The 14,251-nt window shown below is 36.0% G+C and overlaps 3 protein-coding genes across 4 annotated transcripts; 2 read left to right on the forward strand and 1 right to left on the reverse strand.

Annotated features, from left to right (window-relative positions):
* The first annotated feature begins 1,016 nt into the window (after nucleotides 1–1,016).
* On the forward strand, nucleotides 1,017–6,022 carry LOC147565651 (interactor of constitutive active ROPs 3-like). 2 transcript variants are annotated; one of them, XM_086652156.1, is made up of 7 exons: nucleotides 1,017–1,384; nucleotides 1,793–1,834; nucleotides 2,247–2,301; nucleotides 2,399–2,492; nucleotides 3,357–3,534; nucleotides 3,998–5,628; nucleotides 5,706–6,022. In XM_086652156.1, exons 4-6 carry the CDS (start codon nucleotides 2,473–2,475, stop codon nucleotides 5,609–5,611), a joined length of 1,812 nt encoding a protein of 603 aa, XP_086508282.1. In that variant the 5' UTR covers nucleotides 1,017–1,384; nucleotides 1,793–1,834; nucleotides 2,247–2,301; nucleotides 2,399–2,472; the 3' UTR covers nucleotides 5,612–5,628; nucleotides 5,706–6,022. The 2 variants fall into 2 exon arrangements, with proteins under 2 accessions (XP_086508282.1, XP_086508283.1); XM_086652157.1 differs by having other exon boundaries at nucleotides 1,184–1,487.
* A 1,250-nt stretch (nucleotides 6,023–7,272) lies between these two features.
* Nucleotides 7,273–9,215, forward strand: LOC147565652 (small ribosomal subunit protein uS12). The gene is made up of 4 exons (XM_086652159.1): nucleotides 7,273–7,506; nucleotides 8,463–8,618; nucleotides 8,700–8,826; nucleotides 8,941–9,215. Exons 1-4 carry the CDS (start codon nucleotides 7,502–7,504, stop codon nucleotides 9,079–9,081), a joined length of 429 nt encoding a protein of 142 aa, XP_086508285.1. The 5' UTR covers nucleotides 7,273–7,501; the 3' UTR covers nucleotides 9,082–9,215.
* A 392-nt stretch (nucleotides 9,216–9,607) lies between these two features.
* LOC147565653 (L-ascorbate peroxidase 1, cytosolic-like) lies at nucleotides 9,608–13,276 on the reverse strand. The gene is made up of 10 exons (XM_086652158.1): nucleotides 12,849–13,276; nucleotides 12,598–12,730; nucleotides 11,187–11,361; nucleotides 11,009–11,074; nucleotides 10,623–10,671; nucleotides 10,413–10,495; nucleotides 10,256–10,335; nucleotides 10,060–10,162; nucleotides 9,932–9,990; nucleotides 9,608–9,839 (listed from the first exon to the last, which is right to left on the reverse strand). Exons 2-10 carry the CDS (start codon nucleotides 12,714–12,716, stop codon nucleotides 9,824–9,826), a joined length of 750 nt encoding a protein of 249 aa, XP_086508284.1. The 5' UTR covers nucleotides 12,717–12,730; nucleotides 12,849–13,276; the 3' UTR covers nucleotides 9,608–9,823.
* Between the last annotated feature and the right edge of the window lie 975 nt (nucleotides 13,277–14,251).

Raw genomic sequence — 14,251 nt, forward strand, 5'->3', positions numbered from 1 at the left:
CCACTTCATCTTCTCGACACATCATCATCTTCTCCGGCGAAAGTCGCCGGCCGGCCAATTTTCCGGCCGGTGACCTTCAAACATAAAAAAAAAAAAATTATATTTTCTCTCTCCTCTCTCTCTCTATCTAATTTTTTTCTCTTTTTTCTCTCTCTCTCTCTAGAACCGATCTAGAGAGAGAAGGTATGTTCGTGAGAAACCCTAGAAATCATCTCAACGCACTCATCTGGATATTTTCCCCCTTTCTTAACGAAACAAAAATTCAGTAAGTAATTGGGAGTTGACAATTATGTGAATCAAACTTCACAATTAAATTTCAGGTCAGTTCTCTCACAGATCTAATCTTATTCTTCTTCTTTTCTCAAATTTATATCTATCTTCTCTTAAAGTTTCATTTAGGGTTTTTTTCATTTTATTTAGAGATTAATTTGGGTTAGGGTTTTTCCAGATCTACGTGAAATACGACTAGTTACGTGTTTGAGGGTTCGAGATTTGCTTATTTTATATCTGGTTTGAGGATGTCGATTCTAGCTAAAGGGGATTTGATTGAAATCAAGGATGTTTGGCGTCATAACCTAGAAAGTGAATTCAATTTGATTCGAGAAATCGTTGATGACTACCCTTATGTAGCGATGGATACTGAATTCCCAGGAAGTGTTCTTCGTCAAATTGGGAATTTCAAAACAAGTTCAGAGTATCATTATCAAACCCTAAAAGCAAATGTTGATATGTTGAAGCTAATTCAATTAGGGCTAACTTTTTCAGATGAAGAAGGAAATAATGAGATGGAGGAGAACTTTAAAAAAAAATGTGTTATGTATTCCCCATAAAAATTTATTCCTGGAGAATTTTCAAAAAAAATTGGATTCCCTCGAGAATTTATTCTCCGGAGAATTTTCTTTATTCTCCAAAGCCGCGGCCTAAAAAAAAAAGATAAAATCTTGGAAATTCGTCAAGAGTCATCTCCATTTTCATCCTTAACTTTAGCTTCATATTGTCACCTCAATTTACCGATCGAGGAAGTTAATGCCCTAGCATGCGGAAACCAGATACGAACAATAAAGCGACGGAGGACGAAACGACAAAATCCCGCCCTAATCTTTCCCACTTTTTAAAATTTTTTTCCCACTATCTACGCTCGTTGTCGTCTCCAAAGTAGAGAAATAGAGCAAGTCTAGAGAGAGAGAGAGGAAAAAAAGCGACACAGTGATTTTAGAGAGAGAGAGAGAGAGTGTGTGAGAAGCGCCTCGGATACTGAAGAATAAAAAAGTGGAATACCAATACTTAAAAACAGAAGAAGTTCATTTTTGCCTAAAAACAAAACAATCCTTTCAACCTCAAACGATGAAATAAACCTAGCTTTGGAGTAGTGAGAAGATCATGCGTAAATCTCTCTTTCATTCATCTCTTTTTGTCTAAAAAATCATCTTAACTAGTTCCTTTTCTGTTTGAATGCATCGGAAATTACATCACGTTTTTGAAATTAGGTTTTTTGTTGAACTTTTTATTGCCTTTTAGTTGTTATTAACTTATGATGATTCTTTTTATAAGCAACTTTTAGTTTCTTTATTGATAAAGTTGATCATAATGATGAAAGTAGTTTTGTTTTGAGTTCGTCAAGTTGAACTTTCTACTTTTTAGGTCTTTTAGTTCATTCTTACTGGTGAGTGAATGAGATCGCTTTAGAAAAAAGATCTTTCTGTAATCCGTTTTTTGGTTTTTCCTTATCCGTTATCTTTCTTCTGTTCAATCTGTTAACATTTGAGCTGATTTTGATGTTTTTCTGATTCAGATTGATTCTAGGGGCGTTATTCAACACTGAGCAGATTTACAGGTATTGATCTTCTTGTATTCAAGTTTTCAGCCATGATCAAGAAGTAGACAGTAATGTTCTTTGTTGATAGTGGAAATAGAGGAAATGTGGATAAACCTCAAACCTAATGGCTTTATTCCTTTCAACTCCCCAAAATACCTATAGCGAGGGCACTGAGTTTTCTTTTTGATCTAATGTAACTACTAGGGCAAATATAGAAACAGTTTTTCTTATTACAAAGATTTTCATCCAACTTCTCAGGGTATTTTAGTGGATTTGTGTCTATTTTCAAGTGGTTGGTGGATTTTGAGACTTTATTTTGTTACCTTAAAAGAAAAGCTGGATGTTTAGTGGATATTGACTATTGAGTACTTATTATCTTTCTTATGTGTATACTTCTTCATGAACTTTTTTCTTTCGGGTTTGGTTCCAGTGAAGGTAGATTGATGAAGTTTCTTTAAAGGGGTATTACTATTAGTCTTTTATTGGTAAGAGGAGCCTATCTATCAATGACATTTATTTTATCGAATGAATTCCTGTGTCAGCATTCTCTCACCTCGTGACTATTCTGAATTGGTCTTATAGGTTAGACTCTTCAAGATATACTGAACTACGCTTTTATTCTTAGCAATCTATTTCCGGTAAGAGAAACAAAAAATATGGAGACAACTAAAGCAAGGTAACTTCTACTTCTCTTTAGACCCATTTGTTCTACTGTGTGGTTAAATCTAAAAGCTTCTGTTATCTATAAGCTAGTTGAAAAGCAACAAGTTCCAAATGATTGCCTATTTGTAAATTTTGCGTAATATCTTCTAATCTCAACTTTCAAAAAAAATTTCGAATCTTTATTTCTACATGAGGTCTTAATAGAAGGTTGATATGGCCCTTGAAGTATCCTGATTGTAGTTTAAATTCATTCATATTTCTTTCACGAAACCTTGGTTGGTCAAACTCCTTTTGGTTGATCAAACTCCTTTCAGGTGTTATTTTTTTCTTAAAACAGTTGCTTCTACTAAATTTGTATGCCTGCAAAGGGCAAACTTTATCTCATTTCGGTTGGTAATTCTTTTTTACTTTAAGCATGTCATCTACATATAAGCGTCCAAAAGTTAGAGTTTTGAGCTAATTCCATAGATTTAAGTTCCATTCAGCCTTCAGTAGCTTGCATATCAAATTGTGAACTTGTTGGTGAGACCAATTTCAGTAATAGAAATAGAACAATTTCATGTTCAACATAGAGTGTTGTTGGTGCAGTATGAGAGCGCAGAAGCTGACGATACTTTATGTTCAACATAATATGATCTCATCTAAGAATTATAAGTGTGGTAGTTCGATTTGTGAGTTGTGCTTGGTTGACAACAAAAAATGCCATTGATCCCTTGTTCGTGTCTGTGTGATAATTGATGTCTATTTAGATATAGTATTTACGTGCAAATACTTGATCTTTGCTGTTCGTTCTTATATGTTCACAGAGGGACGACTGATGGCATGGATGTCTCACTAATGGTATCTTATTTGATTATTATTTTCTTGTTTTGAGTAGAACGGGATCTTCTGAAGTTATTCAAAGAACCTCACCTGTTAAACCTCGAACTGCTCGGTCACCCAGAGTAAGTGTTACGGAGTCGGAACCAGCCTCTTCACATTCAGCAACCAGGACTCCAAAAGATAGAAGCCCTAAAGTCATTGAACGAAGGTCTCCTAGAAGTCCAGTTACTGAGGTAATGAAATATAACCTAATTTACCCATCTTCAAGCAAACACATAAATAATTTCCATTTGGTTGATTGGAACTTGAAAAAGGACCAGAAACTGTATCCTAATATTGATGATGATACAAAAAGGAAGAAAGTCTTCTAGAACTAAGCATATGGAGATATATCTCATATAGTATTAGGTGCAGACGTGCAGTTACTACGTACTCCTGTCTCCTGCAGAAAATTCAATTAAGTCGAGACTTAAGACTTGTCTAGAGATCTCTGTCTCGCACTTGAACTTTTGTATTATCCTTACTCCACTCCCTTGATATTTTGGTATTGTTTTTGTTGTTTTGATTTCTAGTAACTTGAAAACCCCTAGCTGAGAATAACACATCCTGTCAGCCTTTAATCGTACTTCTTAGTGAATTTGTTTATATTGTTCTGCTAATTTTATTATTTAACTTCCACTTTTGTGCAAGCTGCAGAAAAAGCGTCCAAGCAAATTGTCTGAGTTAGAGTCTCAGGTTGCTCAACTCCAAGAGGAATTGAAGGCGGCAAAACACCAATTGAGTTCTTCGGAGTCATGCAAGAGCCTAGCACAACAAGAGGCTGAAGCTGCCAAGAAGCAACTCGTAGAATTGAACTCAAAGCTTGAAGAATCACAGCGCCAACTGTTTGATCAGTCCAATTCAGAGGAAGCTCGACTCCATGAAACCGAGAAATTATCTCAAGAAGTCAACCAGTCTGAGTTTGAGGAGCAACAATCCGAGGCCCCAGCTGCTTTAGCCTCTGCCTCGAACAAGATTGAAAAGCCGAAGATCCAGTTCGAGATGTCAGCCGAGTCAGGGACGCTACAGAATGGGGATGAAGAGGCACAGATACGGAGTTTGCAACTAAAATTGTCTGAGACACTTATGCTTGTTGATAATTTGAATACCCAACTTCGAGTCTCTGAAGAAAAAGAAGCTCAATCCCAAGCATTGGTTAATGATACTCTTCTGGATCTGGAAACAGTGAAGGCAACTGCAGAGAAAGACAAACTAGATGGCCTTAAAACGGTGGAGGCCTACTACTCCTTATCTTTGGAGTTGGAGAAGTCAAGGGCGAAAGTTACTTCACTTGAGGAACTGGTAAGCAAACTTCAGCTTGATCTAGCTAAGATAATGGCAAGTACTTCTGGTAATGATGAACATACACAGAAAACTGAAGATGGAGAGCTAGAAAAGCTCAACAAAGAGCTTGTTTCTGTGAAGCTAGAGTCAAATCAGCTGGGGTCTGCATTAGAAACAACTGAACTTAGGTATCGAGAAGAACAACTTCGTACCACGTCAGAAATAAATACTGCCCATGAACTGGTGGAACACGTCAAATCTGAAGCTAGCATGAGAGAGACTGAATTGGTTGCTGAGCTAAAGAGGGCCAAAGCAAATATTGATGAGTTGAAGGCGACACTGATGGACAAGAAGACGGAATTGCAGACCATTTTAGAGGAAAATGTAGGACTGAAATTGCAAATTGTAAAAAACCAATCAGGTGAAATACAATCTGAACTACAAATCGAGCTCAAGAGATCAAAGGAAGATGTTGCATGTTTGAAGGCATGTTTAATGGACAAGGAGACGCAAATGCAGAGCGTATTGGAGGAAAATGAAATCTTAAAGTCCGAAGTCGAAAAGAACAAACTCAAGGAGAGCAAAGTAAATGATAAGACATATACAGAGGCAGCGAGAGCCTCAGAGCAGGAAGCTTTGAAGAAACTAGGATATGCAAAACTAGAAGCAGACGAGAGTAGCAGGAGGGTGACACGGGTAACTGAGCAACTCGAAGCAGCACAAGCATCAAACGCAGAAATGGAGGCAGAGCTAAGAAGGCTTAAAACTCAGTCCGACCAATGGAGAAAAGCAGCAGAAGCAGCAGCTGCTGTTCTTTCAACAGGGAACAACGGGAGCTTAATGGATAGATCGGGATCGATGGATAGCAACTTCCATCCTGTTACTGGAAAGCTAAGTTCACCTTATTCGGACATGGATGATGACTCTCCCAAGAAGAAGAATGGCAATATGTTGAAGAAATTTTTATGGAGAAGAAGTCAGAAGTAGATGGATCATATTGCAAGGTTCGTATGATTTTCATATTATTAGATGGCTTTGTTATTATTTTCTTTTTACTTGCTGAATTGGGTATCATAAACAGGTTGGCCGATATGCTTACCCGATACGCGACTCTTCCTTTAGGTAAATGTAGAAGCTTCTCTACCTTTTTCTGGTACATGGGCAAATGTGGAGGTAAACACTTTTTTTTTTTTTCCTTAAGAGGATGTTCATGTATGGTTCTTGATACTAAGATTGGCATCCATTGTTGTCCTCTGAAGTTGATTACTTGTGATGTAATAACTTCTGATTGTTGTCAAAGAATTTCAGGGTCTTGTCTTTGGTTTTTGTTAATATTGCAGGACTAGGTTTTGTTGATATACTATCTCATCCATCTCTAATAGATCTTAACTTGATGAAGCTTGTGGACGATTTAGTTTGATCTTGATTAAGTTTTATTAAGTTTGTTGTCTTCCAACTCAAAACCAATTGACATGGGGTGGAGGGAGAGGACCGAGACATTATATTATTGGTTACTAGATCACCATCTTCTCACAGGCCCCTTTCCAGGACGGGTTCTTTGAGCATATATCATGTCTTTTTTTTTCACTCTTGAGTATTGTGGAGCACGGGAGCATATATAGCTTTTACATCTATCATGTGTGGGTCGATTCGCAGCAAAGGGAGATGACTTCACATTATAATCTTAGTTAATAGATTACCATATCTCATGTTGGACTATTCTCACATAGTTGGAGTTAAATTGCTTTCAATTTTCACTAATGAGTTATAAGATCTCAAATGCAGTGACGAGAAAAAAAAATTCCCTTTTGTGATTTGTTGCTAGTTTAGATTGGCAAAGTTGAAGGCTAAAAATGATAACAAAATGTGGAACTTTCACTTATGGGACTCCCTAATCAATAAGAGTTCTTGTAAAAAATTAACTGCAATCAAATATGAGAATTAGTAACATTACTTGTGAATCACACGTAAACTCCCAAGAGCCTTCCACTTCTTAGAAAGCCAATCTTGCAACTTCTTAATATTTCAAAAGAACGTAATGATGCAAGTGATAAAACGACCAAGTGCAAGAACTATGTCTGAATACGAAAGCCAAATTGCGGTTGTGGGGTATGGAGATCGATGAGATCTGTCCATGTCAATTGGAGAGTGAAACAGACGAACATATCTTGTTCAAATGCAGCTTCTCTACTATTTGGTATGAACTTTCGTCATTGCTAGGTGTTAACCGAAACCACAGGGCGGTTGGGCGGAGTAGATAAACTAGTGTATATAAACGTTCCACGGTAATACCATACATGATCAACTAGGCAACCTAGAATTCACAACATACATCTATAACATTTCTGAACGTAACGGTAGGGTTTTCCGAGGTGAGGCGGAATTGACCCATATTGTTTAAGGAAATTGGCCTGGAAAAGGAAACCAATTGTGACGAGTGAGGCGAGACAAACCTACTAGTATTAAACTTAGGGTCACTAGAGTATTTAACAAAAATTAATGAAGGTCAAGTTTTCATCCTTCAACAAAAAAAAAACAAAAAAACAAAGAAGTTCAAGTTTTCATGGGCCCGGGCTTGGTTCAGGTACCAAGTGTTGACGAGAGGCTATAGTATTAAACTTAGGGTCACGTCACTTAAGTATTTAACAAAAATGAACGAAGTTCAATTTTTCATGGGCCTGGGCTTTCATGGGTAGGCAGGTGGCTCGGAACCACCTTCACTCAAAGTAGCAAACCCTAATCTCCCATGTTGTTTCATATTTAACCGTAGCAAGGATTCATTCTATAGCTTCATCATTTTCTTTCTTCTCTCTCTCTTCGCCCTCAACCCTTCTTTGCTTTGTCGTTGCAGCCGAGGAATCTCCATTCACAGTCACCATGGGGTACCAAATCTACTTTTTCCATCTATCTTTTTACAAAGATTTTAGTATTCTAGGGTTTGATTTAAATTTGCAACACTCAATGGTTGATATCTGTTTTCACTCAATTTTGTATTTTACATTCTAGGGTTCTTCGATTTTTGCTCTGATCAATTCATTTAAAAAAAAACTAGGGTATATGTGATAATTGGACCAATTTAATATATTCGTAAATATTGTCCCATTTCCTCTTCATTGAATATATATATATATATATATACCTAGTTTGATTGATTTGCTACCTGGGTTAACAAAATCTCCATTGTTTACTCTATCAATTCTTGAACAACTACTTTCTTACTAGATATAATAGTTGCATAATGAATCTATATTAGGATTGTTTTTCATGAATTCTTTTGTTCTTTTGAGTTATGTAAAATTGATAAGAGCTCATTATTTATATGGCATTGTTAGTTGAGTTCTAAATTGTTTGTGTTAATCTTAATATCTACCTTCATTACGATCTAGTTCTGCAAGAAGCATGGTAGCTGCCGATTGATTTCGACTACTAGTCTTGCATAATAAATTTGGAAGAGACGTTATAGTTTGATTTTGTGTATGTGGTTTCCGCATTATCGAAGTTATGCCCTATAGAATGAGGTAATGCAATGAAATGATGGGGAAATTTGACATCATATGTCTCCATTTTTATGTTCTATACCCCCTTGTGGAGATTGAGGATTCGATCAATGAATAAAGAGACTCTGGGGAGTTATTATTTCATTTCCACATATGGCTTGATTAACAAACAAAGTTTTGGATGACTCGAAATTTTCATGACCTCTTTATCTTGTAAACCTAACATATCATACTCTGAGATTTTTGTTTGTTATATGCTAATGTTCTTTGTTCATATTATTGGTTTTGATGAATAAATTCGTTTCAATGGATTCTTAATGAAAAATCTAATTGTTATACAGTAAGACACGTGGAATGGGAGCTGGTAGAAAGCTCAAATCCCATAGAAGGCGCCAAAGATGGGCTGACAAATCATACAAAAAGTCTCACCTTGGTAACGAATGGAAGAAGCCTTTCGCTGGTTCTTCCCATGCCAAGGGTATCGTTCTTGAAAAGATGTAAGATCTTAATTTGTCTTAGGTTTGTTTTTTTATTTCAAAGACAAACCTTCTAAATAGTTGACCTAATATATTTAACAGAGGAATTGAAGCTAAGCAGCCTAACTCTGCTATCCGTAAATGTGCTCGTGTTCAATTGATCAAAAACGGAAAGAAGATTGCTGCTTTCGTACCCAACGATGGTTGTTTGAATTACATAGAAGAGAATGTAAGTATCTATGCGAGTTTTGTGCATTAACTTCGTAATTTCTGTCTTCCATGGAAGTAAATGTTCCAAGGGTTTATTATTATTGATACCCTAAACTTGTTCTGTTACTTGCAGGATGAGGTTTTGATTGCTGGATTTGGACGTAAGGGACATGCTGTCGGAGATATTCCCGGAGTTAGGTTTAAGGTTGTCAAAGTATCAGGAGTTTCTCTTTTAGCTCTCTTCAAGGAGAAGAAAGAGAAGCCAAGATCTTAAGTTGAAATGTTGAATTTTCTACTGAAATTTTTTCTAATGCCTTGGTGGATAATGCTTACAAGCTATTAGTTAATAGTGAATTTTGTGAACTTAGTAGTTGTTATATGGAACCCATGACTCTTTATGTGCACAAATTCTTTGTTTTTCTCAAATGTTTAAATGATTTCTAGACTTGAGTCATCTTATACAAGAGATAACTAGTCAGCCTGTGATTGTCGAAAGAGTCTCTTATTAAGTTATATCTATTAGCATGAAGAGATAATAACAAATTGGAAATCTAATGGTCATTAAGATGGGTTTAGCAGAACTCTGTGAATATTGAATTCACTCTCAAATTATGCATTAAACAGAACGATGGTTTGAGATTTTACTATTTAGGGCCTTGGGTTGCTGCACAACTCACTATTTCTTTCCACTTTTGAGTTGTTGAACTGAATAGTCGAGTCAGACTTAATCAAACTTTCTGAATTAGTAGGTTGAAGTATTCGGGCATTTTGCTGGATGAAACTGACAAAACAAATGCAACTTAAAAAACACAATTCATTCGATAAATCAACCTAAACACCATTTTTTATTTAATAGTAGATGATAAGTTAAAAAACAGCTCATTTCTCTCATTTGCACAAACAGCAAAATTAGTTCAAACTTGCAATTACAATGCCCCAACCAAGTTCACCTATAACGAAATAAACCAGACTATAAATATGTAAGGACAGCTTCATTCGATTCTCAATGACGATCTTTATGCATCTGCGAACCTGTAATTCCATGAAAAGATATTATCAGCTACTTACCCTTCCTTAACTGCTGGTTATGAAGATGAGGTCAAGAAATAAGTGATTCTACTTACCCAAGTTCAGAGAGCTTCAAGTGAGACTCGGCATAGTCTTGGAAAAAAGCATCCTCATCCTGAAAAATGGAAGAGAGTTAAACCAAAACAAGAACATATAAGAAAAAAGCTAGAGATATGACACAAACCGCTGCATATTTCTCAACGAGTGGGCGGAAAGCAGGATCCTCAAGAAGGGCCTTGTCAGATGGTAGTTGGATAAGACCTTCCTTCTCTCCACTCAAAAGCTCCCTATTGCACCGAAGGAAAAGAATTGGTTGAGAATAAAGGCAAAAGTAGAGAATGAGGAGAAGATGAATATGAGAAAGAAAGCTTTTTATATACTTGAAGTAGGAGTTGTCAAAGATTAGTGGATTAAAAGTCCAAGGACCCTCGAATCCAGAACGTTCCTTATGGCACCTTCCCTGTAAAAGAGTAGACGTTTTATACTGGATAGGAGTTCGATTATAAGATGAATTGTATTGATTAGTTGTGAACATACCAAGGTGTGTCCTCCTGAGAGAGCAACAATATCTTGATCATTTAGACCCATTCCATAAAACACATCTCTCAGATGATCTGATCCTGTAATGGTTTTGCACAGAAATATGAGACATTTATAGAAAGGAAATCAGTATAACTCCATTGAATTAGATGAATAAGTGAATATAATCCATAATCAAATCAGCAAATACAAAAGAAAAACACCAACCCTTAGTAGCATTCGGCAATCGTCCTTCTGGAGGCGGTGTAGGCTTGTCCTGTGAAAAGTAAGCAATATTAATTAGACCAGTAAGTTGCATCTTTTCGATTTCTGTCTTCTACACTCAAGCCATGTTTGGGGCGCGAGAATGAAACACGATTTCAAAAATTTATATTCCGAATGGTGTTGGTACATGGGAAGTCACTAGGAACTGCATTCCAAGTGGAATAGGATTCGCCCAAGAGGGGAAATCTTAAACCGAGGATGTGAGTGGATTTACGATTCTCTTCACATTGACATCGTTAATCAATAATCTACAAAAGCAAAATTAATCTCTACCAGTCATATTCTTGACCAAACCAGACATCAAAAACAAGGTTCCACACTAGACTGACCTCTCTTCCTGGGTGGAATGGAATCTCAGGCCCTCCTGTGACTTCAACAGCAACAACTCCAGCCAACTAAATAATCAAACATACTCACCATTATTAATTCAGTAGAAAGATTAAAGGATCTGAGAGGAATAACATCTGAAAAAAAAAAACATTAATAGTAAAGAAATTATATATTTACCTGATAGAAATCAGCATAAGAAATGGTGGGAAATTGTTCTTTGATTGGTTCTAATAGCCTTACAGCAATATCTAATCCATTATTAGCTGCATGAGCTAGCTCTTGAGGGTTCTTCATCGTCCCAAATGGTCCTCCTGTTCTTGTTTTCACATCAAAAGTTCCAGCTGAATGCCATCTAATCCCCCCAAAAAAGAACAAAAAAAAAAATTTAGCATCACATTTGAAAGCTTCGAACCCATGACCTTGAGGTCAAAAAACCCATGACCTTGAGGTCAAAAATAAAGTTCTTAACTATGGCCTTTGGCCCTCACTTGGAAACTTTTTTTTTCATATAGGCTTTTTAAGGGTGTATAAACCCAAAAAAACCGGAGCGCATGACCTTTAGGTCAGAAACGAAGTTTTTGATCACTCCAGCTGAGGGTTTTCAGTTCTCACAATGAAGCTTCTTTTTTTAGTATCATTCAGCTGATTTTTTAAGGGAAACACCTGGACCCATGACACCATGAGGTTAGAAGCAAAGTTCTTGACAACTCGGGCCGAGGTTAATTGGCTCTCACTCGTAACATTTTCTTTTCGTGTAGGTAATAAATAGACTTTTTAAGGGAGTCTGAACCCAGAACGCCTCAAACCAATAACCACGAGAAGTTCTTGACAACTCCATCCGAAGAGGGTGTTTAGCTCTCACTCAGAAACTTGTTTAAAATATGAAGAAAAAAAAAATTACCATCACATTTAAAATCTCCTCACTTCAATTTTTTTTTTTTTAGTAGTTTCAAGGGAGTCTGAACCCGAAACTACTGGAACTCATGACCTTAAGGTTAGAAACAAAATTCTTGACGACTCTAGTTGAAAGTCTTTAGCTCTCACAAAATTTTTTTGATTTTCATTTTGGTCAGCCGTCTGTTTGAAATAGTAGTTGAAACCAAAAAGGTTAGAACCCATGACCTTGAGGTCAAAAATAAAGTTCTTAACTATGGCCTTTGGCCCTCACTTGGAAACATTTTTTTTTTTTCATATAGGTCATAAAACTTTTTAAGGGTGTATAAACCCAAAAAAGCCGGATCCCATGATCTTTAGGTCCGAAACAAAGTTCTGGACCACTCTAACTAAGGGTTTTCAGTTCCCACAATGAAACTTCTTTTTTAGTACAAGTCAGTTGATTTTTTTAAGGGAAACGCGTGGCACCATGAGTTCTTGACCACTCGAGCCGAGGGTATGTGGCTCTTACTCTGAACTTTTTCTTTTCGTGTAAGTAACAAACAAACTTTTTAAGGGAGTCTGAACCCAGAACGCCTCAAACCAATGACCATGAGGTCAGAAACAAAGTTCTTGACAACTCTAGCCCAAGAGGGCCTTTAGCTCTCACTCATAAACTTGTTTAAAACATGAAGATTAAAATGATAGAACGTACGCTAATCGAAGCATAAGAGGAGCACAATTCTTCTCAGCAATCAATCCTCTAAGTTTCTTCTTGCATTTCTCAACTTCATACTTGTATTCTTCACTGACATTTGGATAGCACTTTCCCATGATTATTATATAAACTGAAAAAATCAAATACCCAGAGAAAAAAACTAATTGGTTAGCATCCAGAGATATAAATGAAGATTCAAGAACTCCTCAAATGAATATGAACAAAACTATAAATAATGAATTAAAAACCTGGTAGAAAAGACAACAACTGAAGGATGTAGAAGAAAATAGAATTCAAACGAGTAGAGAACACTGGAAGGATGTTATTTTCTTTCTTCAACAACCCAACATTTCAAGGCCACCATTAAATAGAGAAACAGAGAATGTTCTAGTAAGACATTTTTAACCGTTAGATTAGTTAACTAGCTTTTGTAATTGAACAGCTAAGATTATCTTACTATAACAGAATATGCTTTGGTTGGTGGGGATGTTCAGAAAGTGAAAGACAGCCATCCATTGGTGGAAATAATCCTCGATATTCGTGTCATTTCAAATCAAGAGGATTGCTTACAGTATTACCAAATTAACCTCATAAACTAGAGAAATTTGGGTTAAAATCGAGGGTATTATTGACATTTAAAATGTCTAAAAATGGTAACCTTTGAACCGTGGGAGGCATGGGAATCGTCGGATTGGTGGAAACGAAATAGAAGGTGTGAACGCGTCTATTTTAGAAAAGATTCTATTTTGTCAAGGATAATATTTTCAATGACAAGATTCATTGTCAGCCGTTGGATTTTAATCCAAAGTTTTTGTACCTTCTTCTTCTTGTCTGTTATTTTCTGTCGAAGACTTGAGAGTCAAGATTGGTCGGCTAGCAAGCCTTTTTTTTGAGATAGTGGGTATTATTAAACAAATTCTAGGAAAGATAATGACCACAATTATTCAAAAGTTTATTTATGTTTAAGGCAATTTGAAAAATAGTTCTTCTTCTCTTTTTTGTTATGAGAAAAAGCAAAATGAGAAGAAGAAAATATATTTTTTAAGATAAATCATTTGTTTCGTTCATTTCAAACACGTGTAGGTGTGGTGGGTTGTGTTAGTGATAAATTTATAGCTAAGTTTTGGATCACTTGAGTTTACAAACTCTTGATATTCTTCAAATCGAAGAGGATGAGATTGATTGAACCATTTGCTATATATCAATAATGAACCTAAAATACTTCGAATATTAAGCCAACAAATACAAATTGAATTCGACTCTTCTAGTTTAAGGATTCTTATTACAAAATATCAAATTAAATTTGCTCAAATATGACAACAGTCTAAAAAAAGAATCATTGAGGAAAAAAAGTAGTTTCTAGAAACAAAATTATCAAAAAAACAAATGAATTTTCAATGGGTTGTTGCCAAACAACGAAAAAAAAAATATGGAGGAAAACTGAGGAACAAGAAAATGTAGAAATAGAAAAAAAAAAAATTCAGAATCAAATGAGACTAAACAAGAATAAAAACGTAGATGAACAAAATGAAGACGAGGTAATGAAGCCGGGGAAAAGGAAGGCAAAGATGAAAAAGGAATTGATGTAGAAGTTAAGAAAGCTAAAATGAGAAATATTTAGAGGAATTGTTCAAAGGGGAAAAGGAAGAGA

Source organism: Eschscholzia californica, unplaced genomic scaffold, assembly GCF_041429995.1.
Source record: "Eschscholzia californica isolate CP2 unplaced genomic scaffold, dmEscCali1.0.p SCAF_1, whole genome shotgun sequence".
NCBI lineage: Eukaryota > Viridiplantae > Streptophyta > Magnoliopsida > Ranunculales > Papaveraceae > Eschscholzia > Eschscholzia californica.